The sequence below is a fragment of the Schistocerca americana genome, chromosome 3 (assembly GCF_021461395.2).
Source record: "Schistocerca americana isolate TAMUIC-IGC-003095 chromosome 3, iqSchAmer2.1, whole genome shotgun sequence".
Lineage (NCBI taxonomy): Eukaryota > Metazoa > Arthropoda > Insecta > Orthoptera > Acrididae > Schistocerca > Schistocerca americana.
This window is the reverse complement of record NC_060121.1, coordinates 609,841,400-609,862,127: the sequence shown is the minus strand read 5'-3', so window position 1 is coordinate 609,862,127 and position 20,728 is coordinate 609,841,400. Positions and strand designations below refer to the sequence as shown.

General features: G+C 42.5%; 1 protein-coding gene across 1 annotated transcript in view; it reads left to right on the top strand.

Annotated features, from left to right (window-relative positions):
- LOC124606895 (loricrin-like) overlaps positions 1-20,728 on the top strand; it is a 124,766-nt gene that overhangs the window by 8,250 nt on the left and 95,788 nt on the right. The window contains exon 2 of the mRNA XM_047138992.1: positions 20,285-20,436. Coding sequence (XP_046994948.1) covers positions 20,290-20,436 — 147 coding nt within the window. The 5' untranslated portion in view covers positions 20,285-20,289. The remainder of the gene's footprint in view (positions 1-20,284; positions 20,437-20,728) is intronic.

Genomic DNA, 20,728 nt, shown 5'->3' with positions numbered 1-20,728 from the left:
CTCTAACCCAAAGTTCGCCCCTACTTTTGGCACCTCTACGATGGACGCTAGAATCGCGACGCAGCCGCCCGCGGTGGCCGTGCGGTTCTAGGCGCTCCAGTCCGGAGCCGCGCTGCTGCTGCGGTCGCAGGTTCGAATCCTGCCTCGGGCAGGCGAGGTTCCAGACTGAAGCGCCTAGAGCCGCTCGGCCACACCGGCCGGCAGTAAAGGCCTGAAAATGTTGCAAGTGAATTTTACGCCATGCTGACAAAATGCATGACATTTACTCACCATAATATTGTAGCTGGTTGCATGAGAATGACCAGCAGAAATCAGCTTCAAAGCAAGGTTCTGTATAAGACATTCATAGCAAAAGCGTGCTAGAAAAAGCCAGAGCCATTCGCGGAGTACTAGATGCAAACAAAGGCGGCAACTGATTAGACTGTTTTGTGTGCTGTAGAGAGGGCTCACGCCGAGGTCACCAGGTCCCGACGGATTACTGTTGGCTCTCACTTCCGCTCCCAAAGCACCTCTTCTCAGACATGCCTTCTCAACAAGTCAAAGAATGTGATACCTTCGATAACTGATCACTGGATGCGAAACATCTTTGCAATATGCTGGCGATTCAGAACACGGAAAGGAACAATAATTATGAAAGGTGAAGTTGTGACAAGGGCATGGTTAGGAGTTCAGAACCCTAAGTGTCTAACATTGCTGCAAAGTTAGAACTTAACACAAAAAATTAAGGAGGTGTTTCACTACACATTGACACTGTGATTGTGGGTTGATTGGACCGTGGATTTCCTGCCAGCGTTAGCTACTACTGTCGCCTAACGACATTTACTGGTAGCATGACACTGACGCAAACAAAGAAAACAGGGAAAACAGTCGATTCCCTTGATGATTATCACTCGCAGCAGTAGACTCTGGGACACAACAGATGTCATTAATAGTACGCAGTACATTCTTCGGTGATAGAGTTGTTGAACTACTATGACTCACGTTTGAGATGTTGGTCCCTATGGTACTGATCTACGAAATCTTGAATCCTAATTTGGCGCCTGCATTCGGGATAGTGATGATGACGTTCAGATTACGGTCACACATTCCTGTTTAAAGTTAAAATTTCTTCCAACAAAATGCTGATATAGGATTATAGTGATGGTCAGCCATCTATTCGTTGGTTTGTTAAACTTCGCTGTCTTCTTCATGTTCGTGAGAAGTTTGCTGTGTACAAATGACACATTTTGATTTCTCTCGTTTTAGTTCCCGTGACATTATACCAAATAACTAAATCACTGCTGCTAATTTAAAGATATTAGTTACAGTTAATTATGCTTCGCAACTGATATCTGTCATAAAATGCCTAAATGGCGTATGTAACATGCTTATCTGATGATCAGCCCATTTTTCATAATGTTATTCCCAGTAGTAGCATCCGTACCGTGGTGAAGACCGCTCACAATGATGGCAGAAGTGTTGATTCAATGTTTAGTAGTATGACGCCACCTACAGCTCAAAACCGTTTAATGGAAATTCGACCACGGGAAGCTACGATTTCCCATTCTATTCTTCATCACCGTTTCAGCTGCGAAGCACGGATATATTAGGATGATGCATAAATTCGTATCATTTTTCCATTATTTTCATAAACATAACACACCTAACAGAGACTTTAGTCATCAACAATGTATATTCTCCTTCACAATTAACAACAGTCTACCCACACGGGGGATAACTTTTCTATTCAGAGACTAGATATCACGCGATTTTGAGGCGAAGATGTCGAGCTATGTTCGGAGCGCATTTTAATCCGGTTCCCTGAAGCTTCCTGAAGGTTGTTCCACAGAGGGTGGAAAAGGTGAAGATTTGGATATGCAATGACAGGTGAATAAGGGGTGCTGAATGACTCCCCAACCCAATCCTGTATAGTGTTTTCTGTCAGTCTAGCAGAGTGCTGGCGAGAGGTGTCCTGAAGTAGCATCACTTCACGCAGTCTTTCTAGTCGTTTTTCTCGGACTGCGTCTGCAGAAGATCTCAGCTGTTGATAACAAATGTCAGCAATGATAGTTACATCTCAGGGAAGCCATACGTTGTACACTACTTGCCCTGTTCCACCAAACACATAACATTATCTTTTGTGGATACGCGCAGTTCTTTATACGGCGAATTCCTGCTTTGTTTGGGCTCAATCACTCTCACCATTTCGCTTCACCAGTAATGATACTGGATGGGAATGGTCGGTGTTGTTGACGAGAAAATTGATGAGGAGCAAGAAGAGATGTACGTATGGCCACCCTCTGATTTTTGTGATTTTGGTTTAGAACATGTGGTGCCCATACACCCGGTTTACGAACCTTCCCGATAGCATGACAGTGTCGCACGACGGTGGAATGATCACAGTTCATCACATCTGCAAGTTATCTACTATACCGACATGAATAATCGTGGATTAATGCGTATAAACGATCTTCATGAAACCCTGAACGTCTTACTGAACGTGGAAAGTCACTAATGTCAAAACTATTTTCCTTAAAACGAGAAAATTATTTTCTTGGCATTCTCTCTCCTGTAGCATTATTGCCAAACACAGCCCAAATGTTTCTAGTTTCTTATGCTGCTGTCAACCCTCTGCTGAAGTCAAAGAGAAGAATATTCGGAGATTTTTCCGATTTCTCCACTTGGCACTCCATTTACTAGCGTCCACTGCCCTACTCATTATCTGAAATTTATATATATATATATCACCAACTTAATATTATTAAGTTAATGCAAGCTGGCAGCCAAACTGTATCTCAGCAAGAATATTATTGTTTAAGAAATGAATTTCAGAGGTTGAGACACAGGTAGGAGAGTCATCTTAGAAAGGAGCATTCACCTACATATGAAAGAAGCGAGTGAGAGATAAATTTAACTGTGAAATTACTATTCTCCAGAGATACTTGCAAGTTACCTACTGTCAGAAGTACTGGAGGTGCGTGAATCCAAAGTTATCCTTCGCTAAGGCTTTCACTCACACTTAGCATGCAGCTCGTTTCGGCTGAAGTATGCGGCACTGCCAGCATTGCGAAGGTTGTGGTCGGTGAGGCGCTCTGAGCATTGAGAATGAGTCATACGCGCAGACGACTCTACGGGCGAACGAAGTTGTACTCGTAGCAGCACAACAAACGTATTCATAGAAAATCAGCGAAATCTTACTCAACAGTTTAAACACATAAAGTCTTGTTACCTTTTTGTGCGGAACTTTTGTTTGGATCCAGTCAGATTTTAAATGGGTGTCGGTTTAGATTATCGGTAGAAGGCCAGAATTCTGAGTGCTTTTGTTTGTTAGCTAGATATTTCTCGTAATGTTTCTCACATGCCTCTCAAATGCCAAGGAACGTCACTACAATCATTATAATAGCCTTGTGACGTATAAGTCATGTCGGAGCTAGTAAATATGCGTAAATCTCTAATTAAGCCAGCTAGGTTGCATAGTAGGTCTTAAAACAGGAGAACAATAATTGTATTGGTTGCCCCGGACTTTCAACATAGATACTCGAGACGTGATTGTAAAGAGACGTGATTGTAAAGCGATGCGTCTGTATATCCCAACAATGGTACAACGAGCCTGTGAACGAAAATCCAGTCGTGCTGAATTGCAATCAAACTATCAATGTAAATTCAGGAACTAAATTTTTTGAGGAACCTTCTGAAAAATGCAGAAAAATGGCTTCTTAGAAGGATATAAACACATGTGTGTAAGTTGTAAGAGTGGAGGGTGTAGTGACGGGAATACCAACGGATAACTTTACGGATGAACATCCTAATGCCAATGAGAAGACGTAAGTTTTTTCGTATCTTTGTTCTCGTACATTTCTCTCTACATGATAGTCATATGGTGACAAACTCAATAACGGCCGTAGCCACAAGTACGGGGATGACAATTATTGAATTATATGAAATAACTTCTGAACGGTTTGCGTTAGGACGTGACGTTCAAACTGCACGGTTGGCCACGGGGCATGGTGAAAATTAGTATGCACTGTACGTAGAATGAAGGCTTTCACGACCGGGTGACATAGCTGCTGATAAACCTTTCCGGATCCGAGGTCGAGGTCCACGAGAGGTTTCTGTTCCTGACGTTTCGTCCAGAACTGCGCTGGACAGCGGACTCAGCGGAGGAGCGCCTCTCAGGATGTCCAGCGCAGTCCTGGACGAACCGTCAGGAACAGAAGAGTTTCTTAGACCACGACCTCACACCCCGAAAGGCTTACCAGAAACAGTCCGCTGTACAGTTTGGTTTAGCGACGAAGCCCACTTTTATTTGGATGAGTTCGCAACTGGGGGACTGAGAATGCGCATTTCGCGATCGAGAAGTCTCTTCACCCTCAACGGGTGACTGTGTGGTATGCAATGTCCAATCACGGAATAATCGGTGCGATATTCCTAGATGGCACTGTGACTACCGAACGGTAAGTGAAGGTTTTGGAAGATGATTTCATCTCCATTATCGAAAGTGACTCTGATTTCGAACAGATGTGGTCCTGGAGGAGCACTCTGGGGACCGCACTGTGGCTCTGGGACCCAGAGGCCACTGGCATGGGCTTCTACCGTCCGCCGTACTCTCCGGATTTGAACACAAGTGACACCTTTCTGTGGGGCTATATTAAAGGCAATAATCGGCCGGCCGCTCTGGCCGAGCGGTTCTAGGCGCTTCAGTCTGGAACCGCGCTGCTGCTACGGTCGCAAGTTCGAATCCTGCCTGGGGCATGGATGTGCGTTATGTCCTTAGGTTAGTTAGGTTTAAGTAGTTCTAAGTCTAGGGGACTGATGAGACTTATGACCTCAGATGTTAAATCCCATAGTGCTCAGAGCCATTTGAACCATTTTTGAAAGGAAATAACCCCAAAACCAATGCTGATCTGGAAACAGCCATTCAGGAGGTCATCTACATCATCGATGTTCCGACATTTGAGCGGATCATGCAGAATTTCGCTATTCGTCTGCGCTACATCATCGCCGGTGATGGCAGGCATATAGAACATGTCATAACCTAAATCCAAATATCTGCAGTGACGATTACGTGTTGAATAACTTGTGTACACGCCGTAGTTTGTAACTAATTTACGTTTTTACGTGTAGTTCAATAAATATCACCCTCTATATGATGAGTTTTCTCAGCGCTAAGACGAATGACGGACCACCTTAGAGTATGACAGGTCACCTAATTCTGCAGGAAGAAACAGTGCTTGCATTATTTTTGTATCCACTGGGGTGAAGATGTATTGAAAAAGGCAATACATCCGTTTTTAATGAGTTCAGAATGGTTCAAATGGCTCTGAGCACTATGGGACTTAACGGTTGAGGTCATCAGTCCCCTAGAACTTAGAACTACTTAAACCTAACTAACCTAAGAACATCACACACATCCAAGCCCGAGGCAGGATTCGAACCTGCGACCGTAGCTGTCGCGCAGTTCCAGACTGTAGCGCCTAGAACCGCTCGGCCACTCCGGCCAGCTTTAATGAGTATGGTGTAGAATTATACAAGGTATTCCAGGAGGAATAGTCAACATTCAAGAACATGACAAGACCGCGTATTTCAAGCAAAAACTTCGAATGGACATTTGACCTATTCCCAATGGTTTAGATTAGATTAGATTAGATTTACTTTCATTCCAATTGATCCGTAGTGAGGAGGTCCTCCAGGATGTGGAACATGTCAGAAAAACAACAATACATGACAAATATTTACAACTAAAACAAATAAGCTAATGTACCATTCCACAGGTCCCAAGTGGAATGATCGTCATTTTTTAATGAACACTAAGAGTCATTTTACAAATACTATTGCACTGAATTTAAAATAAAAAAGTTTTTTATTTATTTATAAGGTAAGAAACATGTAATACAACTACTGTAATACTTATTTACAATGAACACATTACTGCACTGAAATGGTGCAGAAGTTAGATTATACTTACACACTTACACACACACAAGCACACACACACACACACACACACAAATTTTCAGTGAACACATTACTGCACTGAAATTGTGCAGAAGTTATGTTGTACTTATATACAAATCAGTGGCAAGTTATTGAAAATGTGTGTTCCTGAATAATGCACACCTTTTTGTACAAGACTAAGTGACTTTAAATCCTTGTGAAGATTATTCTTATTTCTAGTATTGATTCCATGAATTGAGCTGTTGGTTTGAAAAAGTGATATATTTTTAATGACAAATTTCATTAAGGAATAAATATATTGGGAAGCTGTAGTTAGTATCCCTAGTTCCCTAAACAGGCTTCTGCAGGATGTTCTTGAGTTCACACCACATATAATTCTTACTGCACGTTTTTGTGCCCGGAAAACTTTAGCTTGGCTTGATGAATTACCCCAGAAAATAATCCCATATGACATTATGGAATGAAAGTAAGCATAGTATGCCAGCTTTTTCATTTTTATATCCCCTATGTCTGACAAAATTCGCATTGCAAACAGAGATTTGTTAAGATGCTTCAGCAGTTCTGTGGTGTGCTCCTCCCAGTTGAATTTATTATCAAGCCGCAATCCCAAGAATTTAACACCGTCCACTTCTTCTATCTTCTTGTCATCATATGTTAGACATATACTCTTGGGACACCCCTTACAAGTTCTGAACTGCATGTAGTGTGTTTTTTCAAAGTTTAGTGACAAAGAATTGGCTAGGAACCAGTGATTAATGTCCACAAATATTTTATTGGCTGATCTTTCTAAGACTACACTTGATTTGCTATTTATTGCAATGTTTGTATCATCAGCAAACAAAACAAACCTGGCATCTGGCAATGTTACTGATGAAAGGTCATTGATATACACAAGAAAAAGTAAGGGCCCCAAAATGGAACCTTGTGGGACCCCACATGTAATTAGTTCCCAGTTGGATGATGCCTGATAGCTTGATACATGTCTCTTTCCTAATAACACCCTTTGTTTCCTGCCAGAGACATAAGATTTGAACCATTTTGCAGCATTTCCTGTTACACTATAATATTCTAGTTTACTTAAAAGGATATTGTGATTCACACAGTCAAATGCCTTTGACAGATCACAAAATATACCAGTTGCCTGCAATTTTTTGTCTAATGAATTAAGTACATTTTCACTGTAAGTGTAGATAGCCTTCTCAATATCAGAACCTTTTAGAAATCCAAACTGTGACTTTGACAGTATGTTATTTGAGATAAGATGGTTATAAAGACGACTGTACATTACTTTTTCGAAAATTTTTGAGAATGCTGGCAACAGTGAAATTGGACGGAAATTTGATGCTATTTCTTTATCTCCCTTCTTAAACAGTGGCTTAACTTCAGCATATTTCAGCCATTCGGGAAATATTCCACTGATAAACGACTGGTTACACAGATAGCTTAATATGTTACTTAGCTCAGAATCACATTCTTTAATTAACTTTGTTGATATTTCATCATACCCACAAGATGTTTTTGATTTTAAAGATTTTATGATGGACGTTATTTCTGTTGGGGTAGTGAGGGTCAAATTCATATTATGGAAGTTACTTGAAATGTCTGGTCTAAGGTAATCCATAGCAGCATCTACCGAACCTGACAACCCCATCTTTTCAGTAACAGTTATAAAATGTTTGTTAAAAAGTTCTGCAACACTATACACATCTGTCACCAATGCATTATTTACTCTTAATGCTATTTGTTGCTCTTCATGTCTGGTTCTACCGGTCTCCTCCTTCACTATATCCCATATTGTCTTTATTTTGTTATCTGATATGACTATCTTTTCCTTGTAATATATTTGCTTTGACATCCGTATTACAGTCTTTAATATTTTGCAGTATTTCTTATAATGTGCTATAGCATCAACATTGGAAATGTTTCGGATTGACAGATACAGTTTTCTTTTTGTTTTACAAGATACCCCTATTCCTCGAGTAATCCATGGCTTCTTTGTAGACTTTGCTCTAACCTTGGTAAGTTTTGGGGGAAAGCAGTGTTCAAATAAGGTAAGCACTTTATTAGCAAAAATGTTATATTTTTCATTCATGCCATGAGCACTGTAAACATCAGTCCAGTGAATGTCTCTGAGGAGTGTCCTAAAATAATCAATTTTTGGCTTACTGATTACCCTTCCGACATAGAACACACTTAATGTACATTTGTTTTTGTGCCAATGGCGCGCACGTGTGTGTCTTACCCACCTAACCTTCTTGTTCTGGACCAGCTTATCTCGCTCAATTCAACTTCTATGGCCGTGATGCCTTTCTCCCATTAAACCAGCCCACTGAACACACACTTGTCTGTGTTGTGTAGTGAGCGAAGGAGTATGAGGGCTTGAGAGAGTGTTGAAGAAAAACATCGGCAAACTGTGTTTGTACACACGCTGGTTAAAATTCCTAGACTAGTGAAGGATATGCATGTATGATGTACATTTACGGCTTCTGTGATGGTAGTACTTCTGATACTTTCAATGAGTACCATGGGCGCTTTCCGGCACCTCGCATCTATGATTGTAGGATGTTTACCGGTGTTTTCAGCACACTGCATGAAATACATATTCTAGCACTCCCATCTATCTACTGAACATGTAGTACAACAACCTGTGTAGGAACTGCAAAACCTTGTTTAAATAGTGCAGCGTAGTCTTACTACCAGCACGCGGAAATTTTCTTCATGTTCGCGAAAATATAGAGACTTGAATTTTGTCACTGGTTAATGACAATCGTCATTTGTTTCAGTTAATACCATTCAGTGATTAAGCTACTTTTACATGGAATGAAATCAACGACACACCGAATAATCATCCTTGATGGCCGGAAAATCCGCACGCTAAAGTGGAAACCAAATTCTAAGTTCGTTTTTCGGTCTCTGTTTGGTGTGGCATTATCGGTGATGTGTTGATAGATGCAGTCATTTAATAAGAGCTCATCACGGGACAGAATTACTTGCCTAGTTTTGAAAATTTGTTTACTGAACACGTTAAGGACGTTCCTTTGTGCACGCGGACTGCAATGTACCAGCATGACGGATCCGCTCCACGTTTCTCAGATTTGCAAGGGAAAATCTCAACAGCACTTACCACTATTGCTGGATTGGTCGTGGTAGTACAATTAACTCGCCACCAAGATCGCCAGACCTTAACACGATTCGATTTTTGTTTATGGGGTTGGATGAGTTTCAAAAACGAAAGTTGAATACGAGAGATGAACTGCTTGGCCGCATCATTAGGGAACGTGCCGAGGCACTTACAAGGGAACCTCCCCATCACACCCCCCTCAGATTTAGTTATAAGTTGGCACAGTGGATAGGCCTTGAAAAACTGAACACAGATCAATCAAGAAAACAGGAAGAAGTTGTGTGGAACTATGAAGAAAATTAGTAAAATATACAAACTGAGTAGTCCATGCGATGATAGGCAACATCAAGGACAATCGTGGTCAAGGAGCGCCGTGGTCCCGCTGTTAGCGAGAGCAGCTACGGGACGAAAGGTCCTAGGTTCAAGTCTTCCCTCGAGTGAAAAGTTTAATTTTTTGTATTCAGTTTATGTGACAAACTCTTATGTTTTCATCACTTTTTTGGGAGTGATTATCACATCCACAAGAAAACCTAAATCGGACAAGGTAGAAGAATCTTTTTACCCATTCGCTAAGTGTGCAAGTTAGGTGGGTCGACAACATATTCCTGTCATGTGACGCACATGCCGTCACCAGTGTCGTATAGAATATATCAGATGCGTTTTCCTGTGGAGGAATCGGTTGACCTATGACCTTGCGATCAAATGTTTTCGATTCCCATTGGAGAGGCACGTCCTTTCGTCTACTAATCGCGCGGTTTTGCGGTGCGGTCGCAAAGCACAGACACTAAACTTATTACAGTGAACAGAGACGTCAATGAACGAACGGACAGATCATAACATTGCGAAAATAAAGAAAGCAAAATTTTTAGGCGAGGGGAGACTCGAACCGAGGACCTGTCATTCCGCAGCTACTCACGCTAACCACGGGACCACGGTGCCCCTGAGTTCACATTCTCCTTGATGTTGCCTATCTTGCGCACGGACTACTCAGTTCGTATATTTTACTAAGTTTTTTCATAGTTCCACACAAATTCTTCCTGCTTTCTCGATTGATCTGCGTTCAGTTTTTCAAGGCCTACCCACTGTGCCAACTTATAACTAAATCTGAGGGGGGTGCGATGGGGAGGTTCCCTTGTTAGACAAGCAATTCAACATTTTCTCCCAAGAGTGCACAAATGACCTGAAGTAGAGAGTGGGAGATTCGAACATTTAATGTGAACAATACAATCGCTGTAATGTGGCATGTACGATAATGCTTAGTAGTGTAGTAAGTACAAGGGGCGTTCAATAAGAAATGCAGCACATTTTTTTTCATTGGCCAATTTCGGTTGAAAAAATGCAAATTTGCCTTCTTCAGCACCTATAGTTGGTGTGTGTGGTTTGAGGTTTTCGGGCGCTAAGCACCTATAGTTCCAAGAAGTTGCAATATATGGCGGCGCTATACGTTACCTTCAAAACGGCGTCTGTAACGGAGCTGCGTTCCAAGCAAAGAGCTCTTATTGAGTTTCTTTTGGCGGAAAACCAGCTGATCCTTGCGCAGCATGTGGAAGTGATTTCCAGACGAATAACTCAAGGTGTCCGTTGTTATATTAGCTACGTTTGGGCACTGTGTATTGCGGAGAAGACGTTTTCCGTACGACAGAACTGCATATCGTTTCGCCTTTAGCATTTTGTTTTGGATAACATTCGTGCATGGCGTTCAGAGATAGTGAACTGACGTATAGCGTAATTAGTCAAAATATGTCGTTATCAAAATTTTCTGACATATAGGTGACCCTTCTAGTCAAAAAATATCATAGGTTTTTGTTAAGTGCTGGGATTTTCTTGGGCGGTGCAAATGTGTACTCACTGATCGCCTTCCCCAGTGCTCTAATATTGTCACTATTTAGCCGGACGGAAGCATAGCCATATTCACATTGCCGATGCGCAAGGTCTGAAGTTGTAACTCTTGTTTTGCTACTAAATTTTTGATGTGGAAATAAATTTGCACAACTTTTTCTCCGCGATATTTGTTGGAAGGCGACGTGTATCCTCTGATCGCTTGTATCACTGGACCGAAATATGACACCCTTTGTCAAGATCCGTTTTGCAACGCTGTTCATCCACGCTTCACACGTAATTAGATAATGAGAGTGTTATGGCACAAGCTGCCCAACTGGTCGCCATTTCGCTCTACCTGTAGGTGAAACGCAAATTTCGGCGGAATCAGTTCCCATATTACAATGGATTTCTGGGGCTACAACACTTCAGGAATGGGAAAGCAAAAGAATTTTCTATTCTGCTTATCGTACTTAAGCTGTCGGACAAACATCCTTGGCTATCATATTCCTTTCAGCGCAAAAAGCAAACGATAAGTGTGCTTTTGTGCGTGAGGGGCAGAGGGTAGGGGACAGGGGGTGGGGAACGGGGAGGAAATGTTACCTGTGAACTTCAGCACTGATTGTACAGATGAGCATTAATTAATTTTGAGGGCTATCCATGCTAAAATTGTGGTCGTATTATAGCTTGATATTTATTTAATGCCAAAGGAGTAATTACGCTGTCCACCAAGCTTTATTTCTTACATTATTTCAGTGTCTTCTGCACATAAACAATATAGCGAACCTTAGGAGTAGATACAGCTGTGCAAGAGTCTGCAAGCGATGCCACTGGCTAGAAATGATTCCCACCGCTATGACTCACGCGAGTAGAGAAAGAGAGAATGCCTGCAACCGCTGTAAAAGAAACTGTGGCGCTTAGCGGGGCGTGACCAACCGTCTGACGAACTCTCTAGCTGAAAATTTCTGATTAGAGCCACGCTCTGCACTTGCACGAGACTGGAACGAGAAAGTAATCGAGGAACAATTGTTACTAAATCAACCAAAGCTGAAGAACCATACAACGAATTGAATCCATCTTTGTGGACGACGTTCATAAAACTGTAAAACAGTGGACGCTGAATGGGATATAAACTGTGTCAGAATGAAAATTACCGAGAAAGTCTCTAAGTTTCCATGAACCTGAAATGTTCTTCATTATAAGACTACGAATTATTATAGTTTTGTGTGACATATGTGGAAACACTATTATCAAGCACGACATGGACTTATATTCCAATAAATCGGATTACCAGCTAACATCAACCATCTAGAAACACTACTCCGCTCAGTAAGGAATCCATTACGTTGGGTACTCTTCAAACAGATGCCTGCTAACATTCAGAGACTTTTCTTTCAATAAATAACTGCAAATTAAGCAAAATTTTAATCGGTTCCCAGATCACTAGATCGCTGTGAGTCGGTGACAATTACAGAAATTAAAGTTCTAAACGCACTGCCATCTGCATTAGTTTTTCCGTAGATCAATGGATGAGGTGACATTATACCATTGTAACTGAATTTTGTACCTTTTCATCATTAGTATCCAAACATTTGCGAAAAGACTAATGGATGCACCACGGTAATACCCTTAAGATGATCGGTACCAGGCTTCAATACCAAGTTTCACTTGTATTCATTCCACACCTTTTCTTTGTTCGCAACGTCTTGAATAATAACATATGCACTGCACAGTTATACATTAAACACGAACCTATTGTTTGGCTCAAGGCACAGTATTTCTTCAATAAGCCATTTCGAGGACGGAACTGCGGTATTCATGGGCAGGTTTCCAGTGCTCAGCAATACCGTATATTCACATCACAAGCATACTTAGGAGCACCCTATTAGAGACTCTCTTCATATAAAAGAAGTGAAGGTAGCAAAAAAATTTTCATGTGATCCACGATCTGCTCGATCCACAGACAAAGCAGAAACGTGTACCGAATAATCTACAGGTTTTAGTAGCCTCAGGTCTGACTTCGCTTTTTTTAAATTTTATTTTATTGGAATTTCTAAGCATTTGGATACCCAATACTGTTTGCGTGAACATTTCCCGTTTTCACATTTAATGATATGCAACTGAGCTACTGATTTTTGCAGAAAAATTTCTTAAGCTTTTATAAGCGTAGAAACACTGAGAGCTGCAGAATTTAGGTCACAGCATGTTATCCAGAAAATGGCTCTTGCACAATGAGTCGTTTCACGCCCTTCTAACACAGCATCACTAATTACGATCAGTGAGTGCAAATGCCATCAGCTATAGGAGATAGAAATGTTTTGAGTAGCTGGAAGATTTCCAGGATACAATTTCTCACACAAAGAGGCAGTAATATTTCTTGTCACAGCGTTGCATCAAACTAAGATGAAATACCCATGAAAACTACTCGTAAAATGTGTGCGCACTGGGTGCCACTACTTTAGCAATCCTGGCGTTGGGAAGTCTACTTCTAATCCCACAATAAATATCGCGTTCTTTGAAACGAAGACATTTCTGCGCATCGCTCAATAAACATTCACTTCCAAGAACGACGAATTGTTTTTTACGACTTTATTGAATTTTTAGATCCGCGATGCACCAGACTCCTTCCACTTACTGTCAGATATTGTGTTATTTCATGCCCATGAAATTTTTGATTTCCCTTCTAACATAGCTGTTAACAAAATTTTCATACTCGTTGAGTTGATGACTTTTGTGTTTATGGCAGATTTTTCATGATCTTCTCCATTAATCTAGAAGCAGAGTTTTATTCTCCGCCCCGTAATTGAAAAAATCTTTATCTTTTGGAAATATAGGTTCCACATCTACACTAGTCTTCGTTGTTTTTAATTTATTTATTCACATTTAATTATTTTTCGACTATTTTCAACGTCGCAGCCACATTCTCAGAGACTCATTCTCGTAAAAGGAGCTGTAACAGCGACACTAAAATTACGTAAGTATATGACATACACTGGCCAAAGAAGGCAGTTTTCAAAGGAATCGTTAGGTATTCGGCTGCGTAATTCAGGAAATATTCGAAAACATATCGGTAGACGGGTATGGATTGGGTCCCCGTTTTCACCAAATGTGAATCCCGACCCTTATCAACATGCGAGCTCGTGTACGACTGGTATTTTACATCACCAGTCTGGCTAATAATACGTGAGGAAATGAAATGTTGACACAGGAATCTCGAGAAGCCATCTGTCAGTTGTCGATGCAACAACTGCTCTTTTCAGCAGAGATACTGTGGTGAAAGGGTCCGGAAAAATGCGAGACCTGCCCACTTAGGAAAAGTTGTCTGCCGATCGAGATGCAGGTAATCGGTTGCGCAACACAGGAGCCGGTAGTCGCTCTCCCAAATCTGAGGATCGCTTTCGACGATGACCTCTGCAGCTGCAGGGCCGGGCTTTCGTTACGTCAGGTCGCTCAACTCATCCCGGAAGTTTTGCGCTGAGACCGTAAATTACGACATTCTTCCCACGGTTGCCTTCTTTATTCCTTGACTGATACACCTGCAGAGACCTCAGCCATACACCCAATAAATAGTGAAAATTTCGCATGTAATAAGCTACGTAGCTGTTACTACGATAAAGTGAATTGTGACTTGGGTAAATCATAACAAAGTGTGTTTTGTAAAAGAAATGATGAACCCATGTGGATAATGGTACGTAACGTAAATCACAAACAAGTAGATAAGTTGCCTGTGAAGACAAAAATAACATTTCCTAAACGTTTGGAATGTGACAAAAAAGATTTAAATTTGAGAACGGTATTTTCACGGCGACGTTTTTAGATGGATGTTAACGGATTTCTAGTCAAGGTAGATTTATGTGTAACCTCAATGGTCGAAATCTTGAGATTACATACAAATTTAACACCGTCATACTATTCAATCTGTGACATATTTCTTCAACATTTAAACATGATTAAATCTTTTAGTTCACAAATGGGCAGCTGCGTCACCCTTTCTATCGGGCAGGCATAGCAGTTTGTGAAGTTGGAAAGAGAGATGCTAACATCCAAAAAACGTGAAAGAGACAAACGTTTGATGTAGGACCTGGCAATTGACACTAGACATTGATATTTGTAACTAATTATACATAACAGGCGGAAAGGCCAATTTTTGTTCGATTACACGATTGGCATCAATGACCGGAAACTGCATCTACAACTCATCTGGCAATATACTCATTTTTTTATTTGATTTCTCAACAACAATATCGTGATGTCGTAAGACGACGAAGATGATGTTGAAAAACAGAAATGAATTATAGGTATTTCTTTTACCTTCCATTGCTTGTACAACAAAGTTTTTCATTGTACAGCAATTATTATGGAAAAATAAGTTCCCGAAATCAGACTGCGAATAAACCTAAAAAAAGAAGTTTGGCATTCGATGGAGCTTAGTCTTCTCAAAATGGTTTATACAGCTGTCTACAGACTCCAAGCAACCACACTGTGGAAACAGATGAAGATTTTGAATTTTAATGTGAATATTACATTCGTTAAGAAGGTATGTATACGATTTAACAAAATGCGAGGAATGCTCAATAAGTAATGCAACACTTTTTTTCTCTGCCAATTTCGGTTGAAAAAATACGGAAGTTATTGTGGGATCTAGTGGAATATTCTCCCTTCGGCCCCTGTAGTTTCAAGAAGTTCCTATAGGTGGCAGCGCAATACGTAACCTTCATAACGGGGTGTGTTTCAAGCAAAAAGCTGTCATCTTTTCTTTTGGACGAAAACAAGAGCACCGTAGACATTAACGGGCGCTTGCAGAAAGTCTACGGGGACCTGGCTGCTCACAGAGCCACTCATTCTGGAAATTTTGCCTCCCTGGGCAGGGCGTATGTCATCATCGCAGTAAGGTGGCACAAGCTTGTCCGATCTCCCGCATGCAAGCCAGCCGTATACAGCTGTGACTCCTGCTGTATTGGAACGTGCGCACACTCTCATTCGAGGTGATCGACAGGTTACGATCAAAATACCTCATGCTCTTTGGCACGTCACTGTTGGTATTGCTGACACATTCGTCCATCAGTGGGTGCACTTAAAGGTGTGTGCCCCCACAACCTGTATCTCGCACCATCCGACTTCCATCTGTTTAGCCCGATGAAGGACGTACTCCGCATTCTGTGGGAAGCAGTAATTTGATGATCGAGAGGTCATTTATGCAGAAAGATGTTGGCTCCGACATCGACCAGTAGAATGTTACCATGCGGCCGTACAGGCCATCCTAGTAAGTTGGTTCAAATGGTTCAAATGGCTCTGAGCACTATGGGACTCAACTGCTGAGGTCATTAGTCCCCTAGAACTTAGAACTAGTTAAACCTAACTAACCTAAGGACATCACAAACATCCATGCCCGAGGCAGCATTCGAACCTGCGACCGTAGCGGTCTCGCGGTTCCAGACTGCAGCGTCTTTAACCGCACGGCCACTTCGGCCGGCAGTAAGTTGGTGTAAAGGTCTTCGCGTTGTACAGAGATTATATTGAAAAGTAGGGTTTTGTAGCCAAAAGTGTAGGGAATAATACGATGTACTGGAATCCTGACTAAAAGCAACCCGCTTTCAGAAAAAAAAATGTGTTGCTTTACTTATTGAATGTCTCTCGTGAAATATCTCTTTGAGTCATGAAATCTTTACAAACTGACAGCTTGTTTGGACGAGACAAAAGCCCAAGACATCGCAAATCTCATAACATCTGTCTGTAAAAAATATAAAAGCACCAAACGCCAACTCACGTCACTAAAATTAGAAAGTGGACTCACCAGTACCACAATCAACATTAAGTGAAGAGACCGATACCAAATGGAGAGAAATCCAATAACTCTACAGACGCTGCAAGGTTTCATTAACACTGGAATGAATCTTTCACTCTGGACCGGAGTGTGGTTTATGAAATCTTCCTGGCACATTCAAACTGTATTAGATTGTAGCGTGAATTTGGGACTATGATTTCGCAGTTGATGCTCTTATCGTCTAAATGATCCAGGTACGTCTAACTGCTTAAGTTGCATCGTGTGTGTGTGTGTGTGTGTGTGTGTGTGTGTGTGTGTGTGTGGTGATAAGATAGTTAAGCTAGTAATAACACGGAGTGCGAAAGATTGACTTGAGGTTTCGAATCCCGGTCAGGAACATACACTGCCGGAAAAAAAAATTTGCAACCAAGAAGGAGTTATAAAACATAAACCAAAGCTGTTAGGCGTCTTTCTATATCTCAAAGATAATATATATTCAGATTTCTCTCGAGACGCGTAAGAGTGGCGCCACTATGAGGATTCAAATCAGGTTCGTTTTAAATACACACTGAAACTGCCGTGACCTTTGTTGCCTTTGAGAGTGATCTTGGTGAGTTGATGTTAGTTATGAATGCCTTTAAGGCTGTTATCAACATATCACCGAATAGGGCTTCGAGAAGCTGGATGGTCCTCTGCGATACTGCGGAGAAATTTGGCCACTGTTCATGATTGCTGGCAGCGGTGTTCACGGGAGCATACGGTCGTAAGAAGATCGAGGCCCGGATGGCCACGTGACACTACCGAGACTGAAGACTGTCGTGCTCGGCGCATGGTTCTGGCGTGAAGTACTGCATCTGCCGCAGCAATGTGAGTCGCAGTTGGCACCACAGTGACATAACGAACTGTTACAAATTGTTACTTCAAGGACAGCTCCGAGCCAGACACCCTGTAGCGTGGATTCCACTGTCATTATTTTGCGATTGAAGTGGTGTCATGTGAGAACTCGTTGGAGGGTTGGGTGGAGGTCTGCTGCGTTTTCTGACGAAAGCTGGATCTGCCTTGTTGTCAGTGACGGCCGAGTGTTGGTTAAAAGGAGGCCAGTAGAGGACCTGCAACCAACGCGTCTGTGGGCTAGACACATTGGACCTACACGGGAAGCTACAGTCTGGGGCGCGTTTTCGTAAAATTCGCGTTGTGCAGAGATTATATTGAAAAATAGGGTTTTGTAGCCAAAAGTGTAGGGAATAATACGATGTACTGGAATCCTGACTAAAAGCAACCCGCTTTCAGAAAAAAAAATGTGTTGCTTTACTTATCGAATGTCTCTCGTGAAATATCTCTTTGAGCTATGAAAACTTTACAAACTGACAGCTTTGGTTATCCCATGCGGTCTCACTGTAAATTTGTACGCCAATTCGGTGAATCCACCTGTTGTGCTGCCATTCATGAACAGCGTTCGAGGGGGTGTTTTCCAACGGGATAATGCTCGCACACGTACCGTTGTTGTAGCCCATGCACTGCAGAGTGTCAACATGTTGCCTTGTCCTGCTCGACCACCAGATGTGTCTCCAATCGAGCACATATGGGACGTCATCGGACGACAATTCCGGCGTCATTCACAACCAGCATTAGCTGTTACTGTACTGATCGGCGAAATGCAACGGGCATGGAGCTCCATCCCACATACTGACATCCGGCACCTGCACAAGACAGTGCATGCACGTTTGCATACTTGTGTTAAACATTCTGGCTGTTACACCGATTATTAATGTATCAGGATTTCACATTTGCGATGGAGTATCTCCCGCTGACTTTAATCTGTGATCTTGCAATATTAATCATTTAAATATGTTGCCTAGACAAAATGTGTTCTAGAAATTGCAATATTCTACATTAATTGCTTTTTTCTGTAGTGTATGTTTAATTAGATACACTACTGACCATTAAAACTGCTACACCACGAAGATGATGTGCTACAGACGTGAAATTTAACCGACAGGAGGAAGATGCTGTGATAAGCAAATGATAATCTTTTCGGAGCATTCACACAAGGTTGGCGCTGGTGGCGACACCTACAACGTGCTGACACGAGGAAAGTTTCCAACCGATTTCTCATACACAAACAGCAGTTGACCGGCGTTGCTGGTGAAACGTTCTTGTGGTGTCTCGTGTAAGGAGGAGAAATGAATACCATCACGTTTCCGACTTTGATAAAGGTCGGATTGTAGCCTATCGCGATTGCAGTTTATCGTATCGCGATATTGCTGCTCGCGTTGGTCGAGATCCAATGACTGTTAGCAGAATATGGAATCGGTGGGTTCAGGAAGATATTACGGAACGCCGTGCTGGATCCCAACGGCCTCGTATCACTAGCAGTCGACATGACAGGCATGTTATCTGCATAGCTGTAACGGATCGTGCAGCCACGTCTCGATCCCTGAGTCAACAGATGGGGACGTTTGCAAGACAACAACCATCTGCACGAACAGTTCGACGACGTTTGCAGCAGCATGGACAATCAGCTCGGAGACCATGGCTGCGGTTACCCTTGACGTTGCATCACAGACAGGAGCGCCCGCAATGATGTACTCAACGACGAACCTGGGTGCACGAATGGCAAAACGTCATTTTTTCGGATGAATCCAGGTTCTGTTTACTGCATCTGTTTACTGGACGCATCCGTGTTTGGCGACATCGCGGTGAACGCACATTGGAAGGGTGTATTCGTCATCGCCATACTTGCGTATCACCCGGCGTGATGGTATGGGGTGCCATTGGTTACACGTCTCGGTCACCTCTTGTTCGCATTGACGGCTCTTTGAACAGTGGACGTTACATTTCAGATGTGTTACGACCCGTGGCTCTACCCTTCATTCGATCCCTGCGAAACCCTACATTTCGACAGGATAATGCACGACCGCATGTTGTGTGTCATGTACGGGCCTTTCTGGGTACAGAAAATGTTCGACTGCTGCCCTGGCCATCACATTCTCTAGATCTCTCACCAATTGAAAACGTCTGGTCAATGGTGGCCGAGCAACTAGCTCGTCACAATACAACAGTCATTAATCTTGATGAACTGTGGTATCGTGTTGAAGCTTTATGGGCAGCTGTACCTGTACGCGCCGTTCAAGCTCTGTTTGACTCAATGCCCAGGTGTATCAAAGGCGTTATTACAGCCAGAGGGGATTGTTCTGGATACTGATTTCTCAGGATCTATGCAGCCAAATTGCGTGAAAATGTAATCACTTGTCAGTTCTAGAATAATATATTTGTCCAATGCATACCCGTTCATCATCTGCATTTCTTCTTGGTGTAGCAATTTTAATGGCCAGTAGTGTAGAAGTCATTGCAGCAAAGTCCGCAGCTCGTGGTCGTGCGGTAGCGTTCTCGCTTCCCGCGCCCGGGTTCCAGGGTTCGATTCCCGGCGGGGTCAGGGATTTTCTCTGCCTCGTGATGACTTGGTGTTGTGTGATGTCCTTAGGTTAGTTAGGTTTAAGTAGTTCTAAGGTCTAGGGGACTGATGACCATAGATGTTAAGTCCCATAGTGCACAGAGCCATTTGAACCATTGCAGCAAAATTAGTCAGGACTAGGTCATTCAGCTTCGGCAGTGCATTGAGCGGTGTCGTCGTGTGCGTGTTGCAGACAGGATGAGGACGTGGACTCGGCTGCTGGTGGCGGCCCTCGCGCTGAGCTCAGCGGCCGTCGTTCTGTCGGCGCCCGTCCCCGAGGACGAGACGGAGGCGCTCGCACGGGACGAGCCCGCCATCCTGGCCGCCAAGCAGCAGCTCGTCAAGGTCAGTGCTACCTCGTTAGAGGGATCTGTGCAGTGGTGTGACTACTTTATTGTTCCACAGGAAGGTCACTACAAAACTTCTGTTGGCTAAAATATTCTGTATGTAAAACAGTCCCACAGTCGCATCTTCTGGGCATGGGTGGGGGGGGGGGGGGGCTGGGACTATTCAGGAGGATGTCATCGGAGAAACATAGACGACAAATATTTCAGATGAAAAGGGAGCCAAAGCTGTTAAAATATGGCAGCACAAATAATGCTGAATATTATGTGGTTAGATCGGATAAGTAATAAAG